At 37.5% G+C, this 27090-nt stretch overlaps 1 protein-coding gene across 4 annotated transcripts in view; it reads right to left on the bottom strand.

The window, feature by feature from the left end:
* LOC128868600 (transient-receptor-potential-like protein) overlaps window positions 1–27090 on the bottom strand; it is a 61280-nt gene that overhangs the window by 12738 nt on the left and 21452 nt on the right. For all 4 annotated transcript variants that reach the window (XM_054110876.1, XM_054110877.1, XM_054110878.1 and 1 more), the window contains 4 exons: window positions 13853–14090; window positions 4749–4891; window positions 896–1076; window positions 372–563 (listed from right to left, as the gene is read on the bottom strand). In XM_054110876.1, the coding sequence (XP_053966851.1) occupies window positions 372–563; window positions 896–1076; window positions 4749–4891; window positions 13853–14090 (754 nt within the window). The remainder of the gene's footprint in view (window positions 1–371; window positions 564–895; window positions 1077–4748; window positions 4892–13852; window positions 14091–27090) is intronic.

The raw sequence follows: 27090 nt of genomic DNA, 5'->3' as shown, positions 1-27090 counted from the left end.
AAAATTTTAGATGTTTTAAAATATTACAAAAAAACATAATTTTTTCTCGAAAAATATTTAAAAACCATATCTAATAAAAAACAAATATTAAAAAATAAAAAATTGTATCCTTAAAAATTCAGAAAAAATTAAATAATAAATGTGAAAATGTTGAAAAAACCAAAGGTATATAATTTCAAAAATCTGTGCTAAACTTTTCGATATTAAATAACTCTCAAAATTATTCTATTGCTTTTGAAATTGTTTCAGCACTTTTCATAGTTAATATACTCCAGCCTACAAATAAACCAATTTTTACAAGAATTGGCGTCAATGTCCAAAATACTTGCATCACTTCACATGAGATCGCTCTGAAGTCACTTGCAACTCACCTTCTTTTGCTTATATTCAATAGCCTGTTCAAGGCGTGACAGGCTCATGCGATCACCTGGCTCATAAGTGGATAGCTCTGGATCGTAGTTGAGTATAATAGCCAGTTCATTGGAGGTACGCGTTTGATCTAGCAGATTGACAGCAAATTTTTGGCACTGGCGACGCAGCTCCATATACTCAGCTTTGCATTCCTAAAAAAAATGAAATAATATTGTATATGCATGAAATATTATAAAGTTAGTTGCTTTCAAATACCAATCGATTTTAGTGCAAAATTTAAAAAATTCTTAGAAAAAATTGATTGAAAATAATAAAAGCATGGCTGAGTCCATTGGGCATAAAATAGATTAAGTAAAATGATAAAAGAAGAAGTCTAAATATCCTATATGACATACTTTGCGTTTTTCTGAATACTTTACTTATGTAGTTATGCAGGCTTATTTAAGACTGATTATTTAGTAATGTAGATACATAATTTAAATAATGTTTAAGCCTTAGAAGTATTTCGTCAACTTTATCTCACCTGCTCTGTAAAGGCCAAATTACGTAGCTCCCATGACAGCTGGAACGCCGTGAGTATTGGATCATTCGAGGTGAGGCAAATCAGCGAAGGACTCGCCAGAGCCTTATAAATATTAACGCGTGACAGTGAATGACGTAAGGAGTCCTCGTTAGACTGACGCACGCATTCATCACAACCGCAACTGGAGAAATGGAGAGATTAATACAAATTAATATATAAATTTAAACGAAGACTATTCAAGAAATAAATGAGTTAAATTTAAAGCTAAAAGTTGTTCAGCGTTGAGAAATTGAAAACAGTAAGCCATTAGGGTATCAATTCTATTGCTAGAACTTAGTTGGTCGAACAAATATTAACCTTCGGAAAGTTTTAGAGAAACCCCAAAAGTTACAATAGAAGAAACAAATTATAATTCTATAAATTCTTAAGGTGTTTATGTGAAAGCTTTGGGGCTGACACTTGAGTGAAACACCTGCAAAAATGAGCTATCAGATTACGCAATAGAAAAATTCTTGTCTGTTTGACTTTGGAATTTCCACGATAACTTGCCTTACTTGCAACACTCTATACGCTACTACATTTGTACATAAATTGGACTCATTGTTGCAAATGAGCAAAGTGGAATTAACCACGTTCATCTTACTTATAATGATTATTTTAAAAAATCTGAAAACAATACTTCTAATTTTCAATTCCTAGGCAATGGAATAAGCCCTCGCGGGCCGGGCGGAAGCGACTATTCCCGTAATTCTTTTATCGTGAAATATGTTTTACTAAGAAGAACTTGCGAAAAAATTCCGAAATTTTTACCTCTCATCTCATCTTATGGTAACCCGCTAAGGCCTTGAGGCTAGGCCATTCCCTATTGGTGAACTGCCCCATTTGTATGAATCTCATATATAAAAATAAATGTTTGTCTGTATGTCATCGATGAACTCCAAAACTACTGGACCGATTGTTATAAAAATTAGTATATATATGTACTTTTCCACGGAGAAGGTTTGTAGAATATGCTCCTTGATGCCACTCTCCACCAGGTGCCGCTGCCGAGTAGCAACTTCTGCCCCGTTCAACCGATTGTCATGAAAATCAGTATGACCGTGTATTTTTACACAGAGGAAACGAATATGACATGTTCATAGATGTAACTCCGTGATTTGCAACGAGAAACACACTATGATTCTGACGAACTGGAGACATTCGTTAGAACAAATCTTCCGCAATTGATTCCAAAACAACGCATTGCGTTTGACAGAATTATGCGTGCAATCACAGAGAAAAGCGGTGGACTGTTTTTCACAGATGCGCCCGGTGGTACAAGCAAGACTTTTCTTCTTTCACTAATTTTGGCAAGCAAACGATCACAAGATAATATTGCACTGGCTATTGCATCATCTGGAAGTGCGGCAACTCTTGGGAAAAGTACTCCAAACGTGTCAAATTCTCATATGGGACGAATGTATAATGTCTCACAAGAAAGCATTGGAAGCGCTTGACCCTAGACTGCGAGATTTGAGAGGAAACAGACCGATCTTCGGTGGCGCACTCATTTTATTGTCTGGTGATTTTCGACAAACACTGTGGCATCATTTACAGAAATGGACTTTGAAAACTAACATGCGTGTACAACTAACAGGTGGCGCTAAAGTAATCCTCCTATCAGAAAATGCTATAAATTTTGCGATTGGCCCCTAATGTCAGTTCTGTTTTGACATTTGTGTAATAAACACATGCGAAATACACGTTAATAAACAATGTTACGCTACACTGCTCCAGAGCGCGGAATATGCCTGACTATTTATTTGACCAATAATCGGTCGGTGATTTTGGCACAACGTGAATTTCGTCGCAGATTTCCTCGCCGTCCAACGCCTACTGGTGACACAATGCGACGTTTAGCCGCTCACCTCGAAGAGACTGGCACAACACGAGATGCTGCCAGGCGTGGCAGACCCCGGAGTAGCCGTTCTGCAGAGAATATTGCTGCTGTAGCCGAGGATGTCATGGAAGCGCCGTCGACATCGACCAGGCGACGTGCCACGCAAATGGGTATCAGTCGACGGTCTTTACAGCGAATTTTGGTAGAGGATTTGAAGATGCTTCCGTACAAGGTCCAGACGGTGCATCAGCTGTTAGCTGCTGACCGCCAATCGCGTCTAACATACGCTTAGCCATCCTTAATCACCACCAAGAGAAAGATGATTTTTTGTCAAAAGTAATCATGAGTGATGAGGTTCATTTCCATCTTAGCGGGTACGTAAATAAGCAAAATTTACGCTTCTGGGGCACTGAAAATCCGCGTGTAACCCACGAAGAGCCACTACACCCAATCAAAGTCACTCTATGGTGTGCTGTTTTCGCTGGAGGAGTCATCGGACCTTTTTTCTTCGAAGACGTCGCGGCCCAAACGGTTACTGTGAATGGTGAGCGCTACAGAGCAATGATCAACGAGTTCTTTTTGCCGCAACTTGATGAATTGGGATTGGAAAACATGTGGTTCCAATAGGACGGTGCAACGGCACACACTGCACTTGCCACAACCGATATGCTGAAGGATGCATTTCCCGGGCGCATAATCTCCCGTTTTGGCGATTTGCACTGGCCAGCAAGATCGCGCGATTTGACCGCTCCAGACTTCTTTTTGTGGGGCTTTTTGAAGTCGCGGGCTTATGTCAACAAGCCTCAGACTCTTGCAGCTCTTAAAGACAATATCCGTCAAGAATGTGAGGACCTATCGCCAAAGTGATGGAAAATGCCATAAAAAGGGCTCAAATGGCAATCAACTGTGGCGGCGGCCATTTACATGACATCATATTCTCGACTTCATGTAAAAAAAATTAAAAGACCAAATAAAAATAATCCAGAAGAAGAATCAAAGCTTTTCATTTTTTTTAAATTACAGCCAAAAAACATCGCAAGGTTACTTTTGCGCCCCCTTGTACAACGGGATGCATCGGCTGGAAATTTTGCAAAACAATTAGTGCATATTAGAAATGGGCAAACGAAAATTGATGAATCTACACAATGTATCACCCTGCCAGCAAACTTTTGTAAGATCACACAAAGCATCGACGAATTGGTGCAAAAACTTTTCCCAAACATTGCACAAATCTGCAAAAACCATCAACTTCACCATTCAGCATGGAATACCCAGTGAAACGACAACATATAAGTCCATCGATACTGTGGAGAATCAAGACGAGGTTGTCAACTACCAACTGAATTCTTGAATTCGCTTGATTTGCCAGGCATGCCGCCGCTCGTTCATACATTGAAAATTGGCGTAATCATCATTCTACTTCGAAACATAAATCCACCACGACTTTGCAACGGAACCAGACTCTCAGTCAAGAAAATGATGAACAATGTTATCGAGGCAATGTCTGGAAAATGCAATGATCCCGACATATATGCCATTCGAATTCAAACGTTTACAGTTCCCGGTGCGACTCGCTTTCGCAATGACTATTAACAAAGCACAAGGACAATCGTTACCAGTGAGGGAATTAAATTTGGAGAATCCTTGCTTCTCACATGGGTAGTTCTATGTGGCGTGCACCACGTGTCGGAAAACCTTCTGATTTATTCGTCTACGCACCTGATGGAAAAACAAGAAATATTGTGTATCCCACAGCACTTCAATAAACATCGAATTGAAACTAAACTTTGTTATGTCACTTTTTTCTTCGAAATAAACAAAATCAATAAAATGGTTTAGAATGAATTTAATATTTGTGTACTGATTTTTCTTTAAAGTTATTTTGCTTAAATTTATTTTAGTTGTTGGCGTAGCAACGCGCGCCGGGTACAGCTAGTTTGTGTTATATTTATTCGAAATGTTACTCATACGCACCGTATATCGTGTGGAGTTGGCACGGCGGCGCCACGATCCAGCAATATCTTTAAAATTTCAAAATTATCTTTGTGAGCGGCTAATATGAGTGGCGTAATATCAGGCGGAAACATCGCTGTGTTGATATCCACTTTTTGCCAGCTCTGGAAAGATATAAAAGGGAAGAAGGAATTGAATGAGTGAAAATTCAAATGGAAGTAAGAAAGGGTAACAAAATAAGAAGAATGTTTAGGAGATAATACAAGGAAATAAAGTGAACTGAAATGAATTCTAATGCAATAAAAAAACAAGAAACATGAAAACATGAGGAAGGACTAAATTCAATCTTGAAAATTTCAAAAATTGTGTAGTACATAAGCCAAGAGGATGTGATGAGTTATTTTGTCAAAAGTGATCCGTGATTAATAATAGAAAATTAAATAAACAAGAAGTTTGAAGACAAATCATCATATTCATGAATTCGAAATCTCTTTATTACAATGGGAGTAGCGTTAAACAAATTCAATTATATTAATATTTTGGACAGTAAGAAGAAATTTGTATGCAAGCTTTTGCGCTTCTACTATATCATCTATAGTATTATTTTAAATCATGGCGCTTATCCGTTTGAGAAATAAAATACAATAGAAAAATATTTCCGTCCGGAGTATTTTTGTAAAGCTTCTAAATAATTAAGCTTCAGCTAAGTTAAGCTTGAAGAGCCCGTGTTGCTTTTAAATAAAATACAATTTTTTAAGAAACTATTGTCATATCTCTTTGTTATGATAATATTGGTATGGCTCAATTACGCCACGGCCTCAGCCGGACACCTCCATCCGACGGTTCAAATTTTCGATGACGCTGAGGCATAATTGAGGTTATATGCCGTTAATGTGCCGAATTATCGCATCCTTTAGCTCTTAAATTGTTGCTGACTTATCGACGTACACCTTTTCTTTCAAATACCCCAAAGAAAGAAGTCCAACGGTGTCAAATCACATGATCTTGGAGGCCAATTGACATCGCCGCGACGTGAGATTATTCGGCCATCAAATTTTCTGCTATGTGACAAGTGGCACCGTCCTGTTGCAGCTAAAAAACACTTTTATATATAAATGCACTCACAAATTTCGTAATATAAAGTCCAAGTCAGACACTTATTTTATTCTTATTTTTTATATGATTTTTTCTTTTAATGATTTAATCTCCGCGAATATTATTTGAAATTAAATATTTTGACTTATTTTATTATTCATGTTAAAACAATGTATAATTTCCATACCTCACAGAAAAATTTCAGTGCAAAAGCCAAGTCGATAAATTTCTTTTTTTTATTTCCTAAATTTTTTAAACCCTCATTTAAGAAAATAAGGGAAATAACTTTTCGTGACTAAAAACTCTTAGCAAAAAAATGTATTTCCTCAAATGCATAACACACAGATAAATATGCAAATATTCATTTGATTGAATGTTAAATGAGTACCTATTAGCCACACCTGAATGCCTCACCAGGTCGTGTGCAGCTGAGTGAAAGTGCGTTTGTGGTAAACTGGTAACTGTGTCAACTGGCGGCGAATCTGCACAGCCTACACACCTAATAACAACTGCGTAACAAAGTCAAGGATAAAACGTCTCGACTGCCTTCACGCATCACTCCACTTCACGCCTTTTTATTCCATCGCTCGTCACATTAAGTGCCTAATCAAGCGTCACTTGGCGTTTGCGACAATAATCTGCAAAGGTGAAAGGATATGCGGGAAATACGCAAAAGATATGCGAAGCCAAATGTGGCATAAATATTTACGCAGCCAATCAACTTCGTGCATATGAAGAGAAGCGGTTTTATGAAAGTAGATGAGCAGGTGTGCAGGTATGTATGAATGCGATAAAAAGTACGTATATACAAATGAATCGAAAACGTAAAAATAGCTCAATGAATGACTACCTGCAGTAATGAATATCTGAATAATTGCTTGCTGAGGCAATCGAATGCGTTCTGACTGTATTTAGGTATTCATGCGTTGTCATAAGCATTACACATATTCACATGCGCAGCTTATTTTGCTAATTCTACACTGCGCTCTTCGCAACTAATCATTCATAATTCTGTATTATGTCTCGACACACCTAAGCTGTGGCGCCCAGGCGTATGCACAGCTTTTATGTTTATATAATAAATGTATACATTCTTTATATATTTACATACATACTAGCTGTGTGAATAAGTTTAAATGGAACCGAATATAGAAGAGAATTTTTTTTACTATTGTATATTTTTGTAAAGGCGCCAGTTTGCTACTCTAATTGATTGTTGCTCACTGCATTTAAGTGAAATTCGTGCACACTGTAACCCATTTTGAGACTGTCATAAAACTGAGCCGCTAATTGATAAAATTGCATTACATTCCTTTGAGATATAAAATAAATACTGATGTGATTTTTTTTCGTTTTATTTCTACGATAAAGTTAACTTAGTTAGGTTTAACCAATTTAAATCAAACAGGAGTTTTATTTTGTTCAATTAATTTCGCCTATTTCGAAAAAAAATTATTATAATAATTCCGAGATTGATTATTCGCAGAATTTATTTTTTAAGAGCTTGAGACCTTGAAACGTTGACACGGAACAAAAATATTATTGGAATAAATTTCCATATGTGCGAGTTACATGGTCCCTTTGATCAGTCTGTTTTTTGACTACTTTTTATAGGTAAAGCGCGCTGTATGTACTACAGTTGGCAGAAAGTGAGGTGGATTAATTTGTCAAACTTCGCGGGATTAAAATTTCCCTCTAGTTATTTTTTTCATGAGTTGGCAGCACTGTTAATAACATCTGGGCCAACTTTCATGTGAATGTCATTATCAGTAATATATTTACGCTTGTGTTTACCAAACGACCAAGAGTGCATTTTGCGATTTTTACAATGTCTGATTTGATTGAGCAGAGAAGTGCCATCAAATTTTGTTTGCGGAATGAAATTTCGGCTGCGGAAACGTTTAGCATGCAGAAGGCATTTGGTGATTCGACCATGTTGCAGAAAAATGTTTATAAGTGGTACAAAGACTTCAAAGAGGGTCGAGAACGTGTTGATGACTTGGAGCGCTCCGGACGACCATCGACGTCAACAGATGACTAACACGTCAATAAAGTGCAGGGGTTAGTGCTCAAAAATCGTCGGTTGACTGTTAAAGACCTTACTGATATGATCGGAATATCAGAAGGATCTGTGAAAACCATTTTGAAAGACCATTCGGGCCTACGAAAAGTCAAATCTCGTTTGGTACCGAAAACTCTCAATTTCTTGGAAAACAGTCGTCGCGTTGATGTGTGTGAAACAATGCTTTCAGACTATCAGGACAAGCTCAAATGCATCATTACGGGAGATGAGACTTGGATTTATGCTTACGATCCTGAAACAACCGACCAATCAAGCGAATATCGTGCTAAAGGCGAGGCCAGACCAAAAAGAGCACGTCAAAGTCGTTCAAAAATAAAGGTCATGATGACAGTTTTTTTCGTCTTTCGTGGTGTGGTGCACTATGAATTCCTTCCACCTGGCCAAACTCTTAATAAGGAATATTATTTGAGCGTTATGCGTCGTTTACGTGAAGCAATTCGTCTAAAAAGATCAGAATTATGGGCCAACAACTCTTGGTTTTTGCATCACGATAATGCACCGTCTCACACTGCACTCGTTCTTCGTGACCATTTCGCCAAAAATTCCACGCATATCGTTCCGCAGCCACCGTATTCGCCTGATTTGGCTGCGTGTGACTTCTGGCTATTCCCAAAACTCAAGGGATCAATCCGGGGAACGCGTTTCGAGTAGATTGAGGAGATAAAAGCTGAATCGAAGAAGGTGATGATGGCTATACCGGAAATGGACTATTTGGCATGTTTCAGGGATTGGAAAATCGTTGGCATAAGTGTATTTCATCGAGAGGGGACTATTTTGAAGGGGATGAAATTGATTTACAAGAATTAATAAAGATTTTTCATTTTACAACCAAATTCACCTTACTTTTTGCCCACAGGTATGGCAAGTTGCGCCGTCTTCACGGAACCAAATGTTGTCGATGTGGAAACAAAAATGCAGTCCGCTTGGCGCGATGGTGCTAGCCATTCTACATTTCGAAAGGAAATAAGGACCGAGGATGCAGCCACTGATCTATGAGCTTCGGGAGCAAACACCATTTTTTTTTTTTCAAATAAATTTCCACAATTTGGAAACGTTGTTCTGCGATGCATGATGATTTGCCAAACTTTCTTGAACTGCAATGCGAACATAGTTTACCATTCTCACAGCTATCAAAGCATTGTTAGCGTTATCGATAGTTCTCATATAGTTAAACCAACACCCGATAATTATACCTCTAACTATTATCATCCCTTACCTCTCTAAGACAACATAAGGCGTCTTCGATTCGTCACTTCACTTGACGAAAAATTTGCAAGTGAAGGCCACATCAAAGTTATGAAGCGGGATTTGCCACTAGCGAGTATGGTTATGCTTCATAGAATTCGTATAACTTACTATTTTGAATGCCGCCAACTTTTTTTCTAATCAAGTTTTCAAATCCCATCGTGTTCACATTCATTGGAATTGTTATTGTAATTTTTTGTTAAAGTCCGAAATAATATTGGGAAACACGAGAACACAAAGGGAGTTGATAGCGCACGACCACTACAAATAAATTTTTTGAGGGCGGTCTTACTAATATTCATCCCAAGGAAATGGAATTTTTCCTCCTATCGAGTGCTGCCAATATATGCTTATTGAAGCCACTCACTGCATCTGTTTGCCACTTTTTAACGCTCGGCATACTGGAAGTAATTAGATTAAATCGAAAGATATAATTTCAAGCACTTTTCCCCCTAGTAAAACACCAAAAATATTTCAAACACAGTTGAGTTAAGATTTTTAACAACTTTTGTGAGTTATCTAAAATTACTTTGGCTTCTGCTTTCGTCGTGGATTTTTTTTTTTTTGTTTTATTTAAAAATCTATTTTCACTATGTGATATTCATATCCACAAATTAATATCCATATATATATATTTTTTGTGTTCATTGCCTATTAATTTCAAAATACAATCAAAATATGCACACACATACCCGCCCACACAAAAGAAAAAAAGAAATAAGCCACCAGCAAGGACTTGTCGTCTGTTTGAAAATCTTTGATAAGTACGTGACTAACGAGGCAATTGTCTTAACGAGCCCACAGAAGGGAATGTAGGTAACATTTCCTGTCACTAAAGATCAAGGCATACATAACTGTGCTTACACATACACTGCACATAGATAGAAGTATGTACTTGTATGTGTACTAAATGCTGGTAAATATAGTGTGAAAGAATCCCAATGCAATCATCTGTACTTTCATGAGTGTCTATGTATGTGCGTGTGCCTGTATTTGTTCGCCTTCGATAGTGCCTGTAAGCGCAAGTGTCAAGTGTTGTATTAATAAAGTTTATTGACAGACAGCGTCTCGCTTTTGGTACAAACGCACGCACTACTGCCTGCTGCCTATGTTCAAATGTATGTGTCAAATATCGATTTAAGCACAATTGCTTTTATAGATTTAGACATACATACACATATGTGCTTATGCACATGCATCTATCAATCTCAGGATCTCACTATGAATTTCTCTAATGCAGCTTTTCACTTGACATCAGCGCCCATATGGCAGTTGTCAACTCATTAATCGCTGACATTTTGTTGACGCGGCAGAAACGCCTTCACGAAGTGATGCTTGTATTTTGCAAAAACGCATGTATGTGTGGGTGTGGATATTAAGCTTACCTCGTAGGAAAAACATGAATTGGGGGAGCACATTTTTGATTCAAAACTAATACGATTTCAAAAACTATGCATGGTTATTATGATAGGTTAGATTAGGTTTTTGTGGCAGTCGGCTAAGATAGCCAATTCACTTAGACTTTGATCTCCGTTGTGGAATCACAATGTTACACAGGAACCTTACTGCTTATTTTTCATGCAACCAGTCAGACTCTCTTATGAAGCGTAGGATAAATTTTAGCGCAACACCGGGTAGTTCCATAAGATAATCAAAATTAATAATTACAGAGGAAGTATTTTACTGTTTCTGCTTCTTCTTCGACTTTACAACTTCGGTTGTATTCATGCGAAAATATTCCTAGCCTAAACGAGTACCCACCTAACAGCCAATGACCGCTGACACAAGCCACGACTTTCGAGATATTCCCCCCTGAGAAGTTAGGCAATTCTCCTGATCGTTTTTTATCTATTTGCGACCAAATTAGTCTGGTTGTACTCGTAACACAGGTATTTTCTTCCCTTTATGACTTACTGGCCTCCTGAAGAATATTATGTTTTATACTTAATTTGCAAGTTGCCACAGAAATTCCAATATTGTCTCTGTTTTCAAGCAGTGGAAGATTAGTGCCCTTTCTGGCTTTGCAATTTCCTTCAATATGTCGGTTATTCTGATGGCTGTTAAAAATTCAGAAATTCAAAAACTAATGCTGAAAGCTGGTCTTATTATAAAATATGGTAACCCGTTATCGCCTCTCAAAGGAGATACTTTCTGCCCCTACCTCAACAGGTTTCCAAACAAAAAAAAAATTAATTAGAGCGTTAAAAAAGTATAGAAGAAATATTTCAATGACACTTCATATAAGCGTTGAAAAAACTAAAAAATATTTTAAAAATTAATCGAGTTTTCCAGCCTCCAGACTCGCGTTTTCAACCACTGCTATTGATTGATGAATTGAGTTGTAGTTCATAGATATAATTTGCGGAATTAGTAATGGGCCGAACCTATTGAAAAACGGATACAAGGAGTACTACACAGATAAGTACAAACAGAGCACCATAGAACTGGCTGCTAACTAACCACTTTGGTACTAGTTCCGCACAATTGAAAATTAGATGCCGCGGCGGACAAAGAGATACAAGGAGTACTACACGGATAACTACAAACAGAGCACCATAGAACTGGTTACTAACTAACCACTTTGGTACTAGTTCCGAATAATTGAAAATTGCAGCAGCGGACAATTACTTTTTCTTTTATTAACGATTCTTAGACATAACTTAGAAGCGTTGTGCGATGGACAAATAACACCCTCTATGGCATCGACATGTAAAATTCACTAGCTGATTAGTTCTAAATTCATGGAAATCGAACTCGTTGGTATTGATCTTTCCTGCAGGGTGAGAACATTTATGGATATGTGTACTTAAGTGTCTGCTTATACATATATATATATATATATATATATACATATATATATAATTGGCGCGTACACCCTTTTTGGGTATTTGGCCGAGCTCCTCCTCGTATTTGTGGTGTGCGTCTTGAGGGAGGTCCCCAAATGGAGGGACCTACAGTTTCAAGCCGACTCCGAACGGCATATATTTTTTTATGAGGAACTTTTTCATGGCAGAAATACACTCGGAGGTTTGTCATTGCCTGCCAAGGGGCGACCGCTATTAGCCATTCGGCTACGGCGGCTGCCATATACATATACATACCCACATTTATTGCACTTTGTGAGTAATGATGCGCCAATATTTATTATACAGTGCAAATCGATTTTCATATGGGATGTTCGCAGTGCACATAAGAAAATTAGAAATGCTTTATTATATTGGTGAAGCGTACGAGAATATTATATTAATTTTTAATTAAAATCAGTGGCTACTCTCCCTAATGCTTTGTATAGTAACTATCAAAGTGCAAACAAAGATTAAATTAATTTCACGTGTATTAACTAGGGCCAGGCTGATATTCAGTACTATCAGAAGTCAGTATTTATAGCGCTCGCACTGTTTAAGACCATAGGGAAGAAAAAAGTGGCAGATAAAAAGTGAGAAGTAACAATTCGCAAGTGACAGATGATAAGTGACAGGTGACAGATGACAAGTGACAGATAATAAGTGACAGATAACAAGAGACAAGTTGGAAATGACAAGTAGCAAGTGGCAAGTAATAGGCGACAAGTGACAAGTAGCACAGATGACAATTGACAGATAACAAGCGACAAGTGACAAGTGACAGGTGACAAGTAACTTGAGTGGTGACAAGTGTTTTTTAAAAGTATAACTATACTGACATGCCTGCTCATGCTAATTTGCATGCAATAACCCATACACAGTTGTTATATGCCTTATAAGAAAGATACTTCATAAAAGACACTCCTTGTTTTCTATCTTAAATTGGCAATCGCACAATAAAATCTAAATGTACCCCATGCTAATACTATTTTAATTTCTTCAAAAAAATGTATGTAAACTAAATATTTAATTTGATTTTTTTTTTTTTAATAATTAAAGCAAATTAAATATAATGGATATACATATATTTTTCACAAAAAATTTCCTATACATATTTATACATATTATCTACGTAAAAACATTGAAGAGTTCAAGAATGTAGCATCGATCATAAACTTTTTTATTTTAATTTTACTTCTTAATACCAAAACAATTATCATACTGGCCATGACTCAGTGAAGCACTAGGCAAACGCCCAAAAAGTTGGGAGCCGGTTTTGAAAAAGAATTACTAGCTTTGAAAAAGAATTACTAGTTTCTAAGTTGTTAAGTGTAAACTATTCCTTACGAAAAAATTAAAAAAAAATTAACAATATATTTCTGAAAATACTGCTTTTTGCAAATTTTTTAAAATATTAATTAAAGCCCAAAAATTTTACTTCAAAATATTGTTCGCCTTTTTTTTAATTTTATTTCTTAATTCACAAAAGCTATTGTATATTTTTGATCTAGAAGCGCATCTCTTTCCAAAAATTGTTAATCTTCCAATAACCAGGAGTATCACCCTTTCGTTCTTCGACAATTTAAATAAAAACAAAATTTTTTAAGTCTAAATATTTGTTTCAAATTTTTTAATAAAAAAAAGGCTTAATAACCTTCTCAAGACAGAATGAAACAATCTCAAATAGTTCAACAAAATTTGATTCCTTGGCGCAAACTCTTACGAAGCAGTCTTTTATGTGGCGTGAAGAATAGCTTGCATGTGTTTTAATAGATGAAGTTTATTTTTATTTATTAAAAGTTATATTATCTCGTTTTTTTTCAAAATCTAAATTCTGATATAAATTTCTTCACACTTACATATGGCTCTCCTTCCTTGTAAATGAGCTCTTCATGTTCCAGCAGCAACTCCACTGCCTCCACAAATTCCGCATTTATGGCATGCAGCAAAGCATCCTTCGTTTCTACACCCATAATCACCAACAATTCAACCATTTCGAGATTCTCATTGTCAATGGCGAGGGTCAGAGCACGCCGACCCAAAGGATCCATACAATTGATGTTGATGTGATGCTTGCGATGAGCCTTCTGAAGAATTCTATAATACAGAAAAAAAGTTAATAAGCGTTAGAAAATCGGAAACCAAAAATTACAGAAAGTTTTGGAAAAAATCATTGAGAACAAAGCGCGTAGAAGATATGAAAAAGTCACATGGCGCACAAAAATTTTAAAACCTACATGCGCTGGCCTTCAACGAGATTACATATATAAGAGCAAAATAAGAGCACATAAAAAGAATTAAGCTAAAAAAAAGTATAATAATAAATTTGAGTTAGTGAAAAGTCAAAAGCTGGAAAAAAAGTTGTCCATAACCCATTGAGAACAATGCAAAAGCTCTAAAAGGATATGACAAAACCACACAGCGCATAGAAATTTTAAGCCTTGGTCACTTTCCATTATGCGAGCCACACAACTTTTTGCAATTCACATTCATTTTCATTTTCCTTCCTTTCATTTTTTGCTTCTTCCTTTTAAAGTCAATGCCAATAGTGGAAAATTAGAAAATCACTGCCGCTTGAAAAAAGCACTTAAAGGAACTTTTAATTACTTGACTGGGGCTGAGTGAAAATTAAAGCAAACAAGCTAATCTACGAAGATGTCAAAGCCATTACCAAATGAGACCAATGCAGGCAACGAATGAGTGCCATATAATAGTATGCGTCACCCTCTTCGGCACACCTACCCTAATATCCATTTGAAAAAAAGAAAAGTTTGTGGTCAACTTATGGCGGATGTGGCCACTAAATGGAGGAAGAGTTGGACACAGACACATTTTCTGTGGCAATTTTAGTAATGGTCATTAATGGCCATCAAAAGTTCAATATGCAGGATGGAGATATAATAACCAAACCAAAATGAAAAACAAATGATTTGAATTGGAATTGGAATTGAAGGAAAATTTATAGTGGCAAGTAGGGAAGGAATGGTAAAAAGTTGGAATACATTTTTATTTTATTTCTTCTAAAAAATTACCGACCAAAACTAAGGGGTATTTAAAATTGTTCACGATAGAATCATTAAATGTATTTAGCCAGTTTTGAAATATTAGAAAAATAAAAATTAGAAATTTAGAACTGCTTTAAGAAATTGCTGTATAACGATTTTTATTAATGAGATGTTGAAAATATATGAAATGGTAATGGTTTAAATCAACCAGCATCTGATTATAAGCGCAGCCGCTACAGCCAAGTGGTCTGGCCTTTGTGCCCTCCACTCATCAGAGTGCGTCATCTAGACCCAGTACCCTTATTAAACTCAAATTAGAGACGGGTTGGATTCTCCATCTCAATCTCATCTCAATTGGAGGATGGAGATTTTCTTCTGCCTTCATTGGCCGAGATGTACACGTATGCTAAGCGCTGAAGCTTATTTAGTCTTACCCGCACTATCGATGGAGTGACTATCGATGCCCAAGCAACCGTTCTATATGTCACCAGTGGTCTTATTATCATGATGTACATCAATCGCAGGATTCTTGGACTACAGCCTGAGGATTTTCCTGCTAAACGTTTGCAGATCATGAGCGCCTTTGTTGCTTTGGACCAGGTTGCATCAGCACGCCTCTTCGAGACAATGGCTAAGGGAATTTCTGTCTTTGAATAAGACACGAAATGAGCTTAGAGTCTTTGCACAAACCTTGTTCGACGGCGAAGTGAAGTTGTTGACGCCCTATGCTCCAACTAGAAGTTAGATTAGACTATAAGTATATATGTATATGTATATACCTATATAGGCTTCTAGAGTGCGCCATTGTATATATGAAACATCCTTCATGGCAATTTGTCTGAACTACTTAAAATTCTGATTCAAAGAGACGCATTTGACTTCCAGCGAAATTCGATTCTGAATACTACTTCCATACTTTCTTTAGGTCTCAGAATCGTCTATTCAATATTAATCCGCTTAAGTGTTAGTCTTTCGCAGAGCATTTCACATATTTACAATAGTTTTTTAAACGCTTTCTACCGCTCAACCTTCACATCATTTTTCGGCTTAATCACTGGCGCTCCTGCTCAAACAAACAAATTTATGTATGTGCCAGCACCTAGCCTAGTCAAAAAACCAATAAAAATTAAACCGAGTTATTTAAAATTTCTCAAGTGGAAAAGCCGGAAGCAAAAGCAATTCACAGCTCAAAATAATAAAACTTTAGCAATCATTGAAAGCATAAAAATATCAATTAGCTTGCCAATTTGCATTAGTAGATTATTTGCTGTTGACCACACGCTTCCGCAGCAGCGCCCACCCAGCTATGGCTATGGATATGGGTATGGGTAACATTTATTTTATTGAAATTACCAGTTCGCCATTAGACTCGAACAGAGAGGCTCAGGCGCATAGACTACGAAAGTGCCAAAGTCAATAACAATTACAAAAGTTAAATGGCAAAAAATAAAAGTCAGAAATTTAAATTGAAGCATAAATGAATGCGAGGGGTGGTGGCTCTTCGCAATCTCTAAATATTTATCTTCTTTTTTCAAATAAGCCCTTTTGTTTTTGTTTTCATAGAACAAACTTTAGGGTTTTTTCATATTTTCAAAATGTTTTTGAAATAGATTGTTTTTTCTCGTTTTTATAATTCAATTTTTTCTTCATACAAAAACATTCGATTTTGTCTTTATTAAATTTTCTTAATTTTTTTGTCAAATAATTGTTTTAGTTGTTTATATTTTCTAAGTTTTTTTTCAAATTCTTTTTTTATATTGATTATGTTTGTTGTTTAATGTTCATATGTTTGGGACTCATGTTATTTTCGCGACATAGATCTGTGTTATTAATTTGGCTACTGAATATTTCTGCGCCATTTCTTGCGCTGAGTGAAAAAGTCATCCATATTCGTCATTCAATTTTTATTCTTCAGCATTCTTAATCATAGTCGTTCCTATTTGCCTGAATAAACTTATATTGGGTGAGCCATGTAAAATTTGCTTTTTGAATCGGCTATAAAAAAAAAACTAATTAATATTTTTAAAACTTTTTTTTTTATTGTGAAGATTGAACATTGTCATTTATGAATAAAAAATAATATCGTTCAAATGACTGCCACGACTGGCTTTACAGTAGGCCAGTTTTTAGGCACATTTTCGATTGTTTGGGCTCCAATTTCATGAATGGCAACTTCGACTTCGTGTTTTAAAGCATCAGTCGTCTCTGGATGAGTCGCATAGCATATGCCCCTTAACGGCTCCCCACAAGAAATAGTCCAGCGGGCTTAAATTACAGCTCCGGGGGCGGCCAATTGATATCGGAATTTCGGCTGATTATTCGGTTTTCAAAAACGGTAGCCAAAAGTTCGAGTGTAACTTTGGCAGTGTGACAAGTTGCACCGTCCTGTTGAAACCACATGTCGTCCATGTCATCCTCTTAAATTTTTGGAAACAAAAACTCGTTGAGCATGTGACGGTAACGCTCGCCATTTACTGTAACCGCGGAAGAAGAAGAAGACTCAGCACTTTGGAAATAGGTTTTCAATACTTCCCAATTTTGTTCAAGCTTATAGCGTCCCATTTCGTAAATGTCAAACCTTTAAGTAAATTATGAACCCATTTGACATGTCATTTGTGTTACCATTCTCAAAAAAATAGGTGGTTCAGAACGCAAACGCTATATGGCCCACCCTGTATTAGGACGCTTACCACAAATAGCAAGAGAAGATCGGCTAAATACCCAAGTGGTGTAAGTGCCAATTATTATTATTATTAAAAGAAGTGCCTGGCCTATAATGTAAATAGAATTTTCATAGCATTTCACCTTCATGGCTAATTTGTTTATTGTCTCCCTATTACTCATGATTTTTGCCGAAATCAAGGAAATATTTTCTGTGAAGGCAAATCTGCAGGCTATCGGATGGATCACTGGTCATGTGAAGTTATAAAGGAACTCTAGATATGCAGCTTAGCTGCGACTGAGTTAGAAATAACAAATAAACAGTTCGGAACAAGCAGTGGCTGCTGTATCAGACTGTAGTGGGGGTAAAGTGGCCGCTACAATCCTCTAATTAAAAAATTACTACGTCGTAAACAGCATCGACAAGGCGAGAAGATGTGTCCTTCAAAATACGAACATATTGAGTTGCTAAATTTGCGTTGAGATTTGCACATCGATTTGAATCGAAATACCTACACGTTTTCAACGAACAAATTCACAGGCAAGTCCTAAATTCCAGCAATTCAATTTCAGTACAGGGTAGCCCATATTCGACGGATCCATCTTGCAACCCTGTTTTTTTTAACAGAGACGTCAGATCGCTTAAAGACATACCGCGTTGGAAGCGCCAGTCCAAGCAGATTTTTACCATGGAACAGTACACCCCACGCGAGCGCTCCCAAATTGTTGAAATTTACATTCAACAAAAAGCCAATTGTGAAAAGAAGAAGAAGAAGAAGAAAATTGTAATGCCAATTATTCGTCGAAAGCGTATGAAGCAGTTTTGGTTTCAACAAGAAGGCGCTCCACCACACACAGCTCGCACCACAATCGAATTTTGAAGAAATTTTTTCCTCGTCGTTTGATGTCGAAAAATGGCGATTTTGACTGGCCACCGCGTTCGCCCCATTTAACGCCACCTGACTTCTGCTTGTGGGGATATTTAAAATCAAAGGTTTATATTAATAAGTGATGTCAACAAATCTACTTGAACCAAATAAAATTATTATTATTAAATTCAACATCAAAAAAATTGTGTTTTTCTTTGATTTAAAAAAAACACATGGGTCCGTCGAATATGGGCAAACCAGTATTTCTAAATAAATAACAACACTTCACTTTGACTCCTTGTATGCCATAAATAACTTTAAATTAACAGCTAATAAAATTACCTCAAATTTAAAATAAACAAAAAAATGGTTTACTCAAACACAAACATATTTTGCAGAGTTCAAAAAAATTTCCTTTAATAAAAATATTATTTGCGAAAAATTCACTTCCTCCTCTGAAATGCCATAACCGAGTTCATAAGTGCAACGATGCATTAAAACCCAACACAACTACACGCAAATAACAATTACACAATACCGGAAATGCACATGGACGTTCACATTACGTTAAGTATTAAAGAGCAGAAAAATCATGGCAAGGTATTCAAGAGCGAGCGAACCCCATACTGGTTTTTACATGATTTTAAGATGAAGGTTTGATGGTTCCGAATAATGGTATTGTTTTTGGTTGATTTGCAAGCAATCTGCAGCCACACCTTAAATAATAATGACTAAAGTAGGCTGTGTTTGTAGGCTAAAAATATTTTAAATAATTGCAAATATTTTCTTATCAATTAAATTTGGTTATTAGTCAGCAACGAGAGGTTTACTAAAGTAATACATCTCTTGAATCTGTAGAGTGGGTGAGCACCACTGTTATCCAGCATCAGATTGCTGAAACAGTACTCCCTGGGACAGTAAAATCCGCGAAAATTCAATACATTATGCCGACCATCAGAACGACGGATGTATCAGGAGCCACGTTTTTGAGCTAAAAGTTGAAGTTCTGTAATAATAAACAACAGCTGCCTAAAGGCAGTTGTTAAGCAACCGACATCATTCATTGACAGACAATTAACAGCTTCACAAGCCGTCGACCCTCGCATGCTGTACTTACAGATTGATCACCACACATCGCAGATGAAGCGCTCAAGCTGCTCCGCGCGACCCGTTTAAAAAGACCCAATTACGTTCTGGTTGTTTTGATCAGTTAAACTGTGCGTGTGGGCGAACAGTATAAAATGCTGGCCGGTAGGGAAAACGCCCGAAAATTCGACCAGGAAATTCGACAGCTTACAGAATTTTTCACTATCGGTGCGATGCAGTACCAGCTGGTGGCAGCTAAGGATGCAAAAGGCTTCCTTTGTGGTGGAAAATGACTTGGCTTCGGTTGTTGTGTTGCACTGGCGCCGGCTAGCACAAGAAACAAACGACTGGCGCACTTTGTTAAACACGGCCAAAGTCGGTTTAGGGGTATCAGTGATCTAGAGCTCGAAAATTTAGGGTATTTTCAGAAAATTTTTTTCTCAATAAAAAAAATTAAAAACGATATTTAAATTTTTTAAACTTTTTATTTAGCTTCTTTTACATAAAACAAAGAGTTTTTTTTTAATTTTAATAATTTTAAAAATGGCGCTGAAGTTGGCCCTCCCAAAAAATTGGACCTGGTCGGTGTGAACCATTTTGGTTCTTCCATTTATGAAAAAAACAAGAGCCAAAAAATGATTAATCAGTATGATTGTAGCTAAGTTCCGTACTAGAATTAAAAAAAAATTAAAAATTTAATAAAATGGCACGGTTCTGAATTTGACACTCTAAAAATTCTTTCAGCTTCTTAATTAAAAAATACCAAATAATTGAAATAAAAGGATTCTAGTATGCGCAATAGCCATTGATGTCATCAACAACATACTAAAATTTCAGACGGTTGGGTAGAATAGTTTTTTTGTTTTTGCCAACACTAGGCCAAAATGAGTAGTGTTGAGATAATTGATTTTAAAGTTGTGAGAGTGGCCGCGTGGCGAATCCGACTCTATCTGCTAAAACGGCTCTAGAATCTAAAATACTGAAAAAAATTTGACAGTAACAGGTGGCGCTAAAATAATCCTCCTATCAGAAAATGCTATAAATTTTGCGATTGGCCCCTAATGTCAGTTCTGTTTTGACATTTGTGTAATAAACACATGCGAAATACACGTTAATAAACAATGTTACGCTACACTGCTCCAGAGCGCGGAATATGCCTGACTATTTATTTGACCAATAATCGGTCGGTGACTTTGGCATAACGTGAATTTCGTCGCAGATTTCCTCGCCGTCCAACGCCTACTGGTGAAACACTGCGACGTTTAGCCGCTCGCCTCGAAGAGACTGGCACAACACGAGATGCTACCAGGCGTGACAGACCCCGGAGTAGCCGTTCTGCAGAGAATATTGCTGCTGTAGCCGTGGATGTCATGGAAGCGCCATTCACATCGACCAGACGACGTGCCACGCAAATGGGTATCAGCCGACGGTCTTTACAGCGAATTTTGGTACTAGATTTGAAGATGTTTCCGTACAAAGTCCAGACGGTGCATCAGCTGTTAGCTGCTGACCGTCAATCGCTTCTAACATACGCTCAAGCCATCCTTAATCACCACCAAGAGGAAGATGATTTTTCATCAAAAGTAATCATGAGTGATGAGGCCCATTTCCATCTTAGTGGGTACGTAAATAAGCAAAATTTACGCTTGTGCGGCACTGAAAATCCGCGTGTAACCCACGAAGAGCCACTACACCCAATCAAAGTCACTCTATGCTGTGCTGTTTTCGCTGGAGGAGTCACCAGACATTTTTTCTTCGAAGACATCGCGGGCCAAACAGTTCCTGTGAATGGTGAGCGCTACAGAGCAATGATCAACGAGTTCTTTTTGCCGCAACTTGATGAATTGGGATTGGAAAACATGTGGTTCCAATAGGACGGTGCAACGGCACACACTACACTTGCCACAACCGATATGCTGAAGGATGCATTTCCCGGGCGCATAATCTCCCGTTTTGGCGATTTGCACTGGCCAGCAAGATCGCGTGATTTGACCGCTCTGGACTTCTTTTTGTGGGGCTCTTTGAAGTCGCGGGCTTATGTCAACAAGCCTCAGACTCTTGCAGCTCTTAAAGACAATATCCGTCAAGAATGTGAAGACCTATCGCCGGAAGTTTTGGCCAAAGTGATGGAAAATGACATAAAAAGGGCTCAAATGGCAATCAACTGTGGCGGCGGCCATTTACATGACATCATATTCTCGACTTGATGTAAAAAAAATTAAAAGACCAAATAAAAATAGTCCACAAGAAGAATCAAAGTTTTTGATTTTTTTTTTTTTAAATTACCGCCAAAAAACATCGCAAGGTTACTTTTCGCCACCTATATATTCTTGTAAGCCTATACTTTTGAAATATCAAAAAACAAATCAATTTTTTGAAAATTCTAGACCACTGGAATCCCTTGAGCGATTATCGCGCCAATAAAGAAGACGAATCCCGACATTAGGCACCGTTTCGTTTGCAAACTTGAATGAATTCAACTAACTCTCCTCCGTTTCTGCACCGAAACTGTCAAAGCAGCTTCTTTTCTTTTAATTTATTTTTTCGCCTACCGTTAAATGGCCTCGAAGTCTATACGTAGAAGAGTCATATTCTACGCACTTATTAGTAAAGGTGCTTCACCAACAATAACTGAAACCTAACATAACTCAGAATGCTACACGATTTTCAATCATTTTAAACAGGCGAATGGGCTTCAAATTTATAGCCAAGTCCATTTGCAGGAAGCTAGGCAGAGCTTAGTAAGACATACGCGTTAATAACAGCAATAGCAACTGTTGCATAAAAAGCCAGAAACTGAATATGAAGCCACAAAACTCTGTAGCTTTTTGAAGTATGAGAGGTATTGTGATTTATCTTCCTATAGATTACCTTTGAATAGGTGGACTCTGGTCAGTTTAGCAAATACTGGACATTTGCCCAGATGTCCTATGAGAACATGAGTTCCTGCTGATCAAAAGTAAACCAGGGTTTCTCAGCTTAACCCCACCGCAGCTTTCGTCAGCAGGTTTAACAAGGCACGTTGCACTGCAAATCATGTAGTAAAATTTAAAAAATTACCAGGAAAGTCAAAAACGACAAGATATTATTAACTGTTTTTGAGGGATCTCGAAGGTTTGCGTTCCTATTTCACTAAATCTAACCAAATTAAAATACAAAACTTCATAATGGGTGATTCCCAGTGTATTTTAGAGAGCTGGAATACTATCTGATTGAAAAATCTACGGATAGTTCTAATTTTATTTTAATATATTTTTAATTGACTTTAGTTAAAGTATTTTCAAAAAGACTTAAGTTGTCCAACAATCAAAAGTGCGGAATTGCATTTCGTTCCACTAATTCGCATTTTCTCTGCAGGTATAAAAAACTGCCGATTATATTATATATATACACACGCACACACATTCAAGCCGGTATTGTAATGTTTTCACAATGCATATTTATCTTTTGTCAACCATCTGACCTTCGACCTAAATGTAGTTTCAAACTTATCGTACAAACTCACATTGTTGCACCAGGGCGTATGAGTGACCGAGGCGAGCAGCAAAACAATTACAACTACATTACTAACGACGTAACACATATTGGAGGGGTAGACGTCACAGCCAACCGAGCGCAGCTGGAGTTTATAATTTAACACATAAATGAATATGTCAAAACAAGCAAGTTGGACCACCTCTGAGAAGACACAGAAAATATAAAAGGACCTTCGCATTGACTCTTGAATTCATAGAATGAAGTTGAGGAGGAGGCAGGAACAGTGCAAAGGTGGTGTACAGAGCCATAAACAGGAACTAAAATCAAACAATTGAAGTGAGTTAGCACCGAGAATAAACGCAAGGAAAACGGAAGGAAAAATGCAGGAAAACGGAAGAGGTATGGAAGGGTGTAAGTTGCCTGAAAAGTTTAGTGAAAGGAACTACAATATAGAATGTAAAAAGAGTACAGCACGTAGACCATAAACAAGCTCAAAGAAAAGCAAACAAAGTGGACTATTGTGGAGTTTGTTGAGTCAAATAACATCAAGCGAAGCAGGCAGACATGATAACAGGAAGTGTGTGCGAATTTTTGCATACCAACTACATTTGGCATGCAGCGGTGCATAAATAATGAATGCCACAAGTACACCCACGACGCACGACAAAAGAAACTAAACAGCAAAAAACGAGTTGTGTTGCTATACCGGCTGGCAAACTTTCAGGCGCCCAGTTGTTCAGTGAATGTCCGCTGTGTCGAAGGCAAAGAAGCGAAGTGCTTATTAGTCTGCCTCTCAGCATCGCTGTTATCTAACCCAGCTTGTTTTCGGGTTGTCACTCACAGTTGATTCGGCAAAATATTTTCTGATCGTTGGCCGGAAGCTCTCCAGACTTTTATGTTTGTTAACTTATCAATGAACTGGTTATGCATACGTTTCCGGTTGTGGTGTGACTTTTGTCCGTTTGTTGAGAATTATTATGCGCAAGCAGACAGGAGTTCACATCTTAGTATGCATGTTGTAGATGTGTGAAGAAATATTAGGCAAATAAATTTCTAGATGACTGCATAGTAACAGTACCTCCTTTTATACGCGTACAAGTAAACATTGCGGCCTGGGCTGCTCTGCCGTTAAAACAAAGTTTATTAGAAAAAGTAGCGAGCAATCAGCAGAACTTAAATTGTTCAGCGCTGCTTTGACTACTTCTTACCGGTTATTCAGTAGCAATTTTTTGACTAATGCCGAGTGATAGCAAATATTTCAAGGTTTTACAGCATTTAAACAGTACTCCAATCGATTTATACATTTTAGATTTTTGACAGTCCCCTTTTGCAAAATTTATGCAACTTATGTCCTGAGAAAACCTGCCAGGAGAGATTATCACCAAAGCTCGAAAACTCTGCACAAATCGGTGCCTTCTGCCCGCAGTTACTAGCGAACATATGCACATATTTCGAGACTTCATTTCATAAGATGCAGAGATATAGTCACGCGGTTGAGACTAAGTACCTTTTTTTATTAGATTTTTGACCGAACCTCATCTCTACTTTTTTGGTTTTAAGTGTGTCGGAGTCACCCCAAAAGTAAAACCACAAATAAAAAGACCTTCAATTCTATATCTCCTCTAAGTGGCTGCTACGAAAAGATTTTTCAGGTAACAAATACATTTAATATTGATGCTACTGCCCTTTATGGGTAGCAAAAACTGCCCAATTTACCAGATAGCATGCAAAACAAAAAGAAAATGAGAGTGATCCAAATAAATTTAAATTACTGAAGGGAAGCGCAAGATCCTCTAACGCAAACGATGTACGAACAGGGCGCAGACGTGGCGGTAATAAGTGAACAATACAACAAGCCAGGCGCTGAAACGTGGATTTCGGATGCAACAAGGAAGGCAGCCATATGGGTCCTAGGAGATAACACTATCCAAGAGGGGCAACTTCCAGACAAACCCAGCTACACTAGGGCAAAAATTTCTGGTGTACATTTATATAGCTGTTATATACCGCCGAGCCTACCTCAAGCAGCATTTGAAAAGATTCTTGACGAACTGGTCAGAGAAGCCCTGACAACAACGCCAAACTTAATAGCTGCAGACTTCAATGCATGGTCCTTAAAATGGTGGAGTAAGTGTACAAACCAACGAGGGAAAGCACTGCTCAAAGCCTCCGTGGCTCCGTTATTGACATAGCTTTTATAAACAGATCTCTAGGTTTAAGGACGAAATGGCAGATTTGCAACATTATACCCACAGCGACCACTTGGCCACAATGAGCGATATAATGAATCCGCAACAAAGTAAGTAAGTAAAAAACTGGCTTACATCGTCAAACCTACAGCTTGCGGAAGCAGTTTAGATCATAAGTAGAAAAAAAATTGAGAACATCACACTAAGCATAGACGGGCATCAACACCCAATCGTACTTGAAATACTTGGGAGTCATGATTGATGCACGCTTAAGCTTCAAAGTGCACATTGAAAAAGCTTGTGAGAAAGCAGCACGGGTAAACACGGCGCTATCTCGAATAATGGCTAACATAGGCGGGCCAAGCCAGAACAGAAGGATACTACTAACAAAAGTTACCCTATCCATAGTAATGTATGCTGCACCTGTGTGGGGACAAGTGTTAAAATACGAAACATACGGCAAGAGTACAAAATCTCTGTTTCGACTGAGCGCTATTAGAGTCGCAAGTGCTTTTCGCACTGTATCCCATTAAGCTATCGGGGTAATTTCTAGCTTAATGCCCCCAGATATAATGGCTCTGGAAAGTAAGAGAATATATGACAAAATCCGAAGCCTTGCCAGGTCGTTAATAGCTGTGGAGCGCAAAGAAATCAGATACGAGAGTATATCTAAATGGAAAAGACGCTGGGATATAACAACCAAAGGGTGATGGACACACCGACTCATTAGTAATGTGCAGGCATGGGTCGATAGAAAACACAGTAATGTCGACTTTTATATGACGCAGTTCCTGACAGGACATGGTTGGTTTAGAGAATACCTCCATAAATATGGCCATGATGATGGAGTTATATGCTCATTTTGTCCCAAGACTAATGAAAATGCGGAGCATATTTTCTTTCACTGCCAAAGATATAGTAAAGAACGAGAGTTTTTGGAGAACCAAAAAGCAGAACCAATAACACCGGACAATGTTGTGCCACACATGCTACAATCTAAAGAAGTGTGGGATTTTATAAAAAAATTGTCAGCGTTCATACTCAATGATTTGCAACAAATGGAGAGAAGGCGAAAAAGCGAAAGCATAGCACTAAATAGCTGAAATTCCATAGTAGTAGATGTAGTAACTTTTCCTGTAATAGTAGATTTAGTAACTTATGGTTGTGCTGTAGGACCACTTTCTAGATAAATTTATTTGGATGCAGGTAAAGTGACGATACCAAACATAGAAATTTACCTTTCTGTGGTATGGACAGAGACATGTTGGGTGGGGGAGTACTGTTATGACAGGGGTGGCTCTCTCATCAGATGACCTAAACGGTGAGTGGTAACAAGCAGATGCTACTTTCGACGTATTGCATCAAGACAATAACGGACGTTGAGTTTAGTGCTCAAACCGCCTCCCGACGAATACTTAACGGTTGTACCGGGGGGATCGGTACTTTGACGGTTGGAGGTTTAGTTCGGGTTAAAGTCCTACACTGACGGGGTTAGGCTTTCGATGCTTCCTCCTCGTAAAAAAAAAAACAAAAAACTGCCCTTTAATAAGTCGCATACGAAGCAAAGTTTCAGATTTTGTGCAAGCTTCATTTAAATTTTGCGAATTTTCATCAAAATTTACATTTCATTTAGAAGCCTTAGACCAGGTTTTACTATGCAAAGCAAATAAAGCCCATTTAAGTTGGGTAAAATAAAGTACAAATTTGAAGACGCCAAAAATGTTTGTTGATTTTTGATAATTTTTTCATGTTCTATTAAAAAAAAAATATCACGCATTCGTTATATGGAGACAAATCAACGAGAAAAATC

Source organism: Anastrepha ludens, chromosome 6, assembly GCF_028408465.1.
Source record: "Anastrepha ludens isolate Willacy chromosome 6, idAnaLude1.1, whole genome shotgun sequence".
NCBI lineage: Eukaryota > Metazoa > Arthropoda > Insecta > Diptera > Tephritidae > Anastrepha > Anastrepha ludens.
The sequence above is the reverse complement of the archived record's forward strand: the minus strand, read 5'-3'. Positions and strand labels throughout refer to the sequence as shown.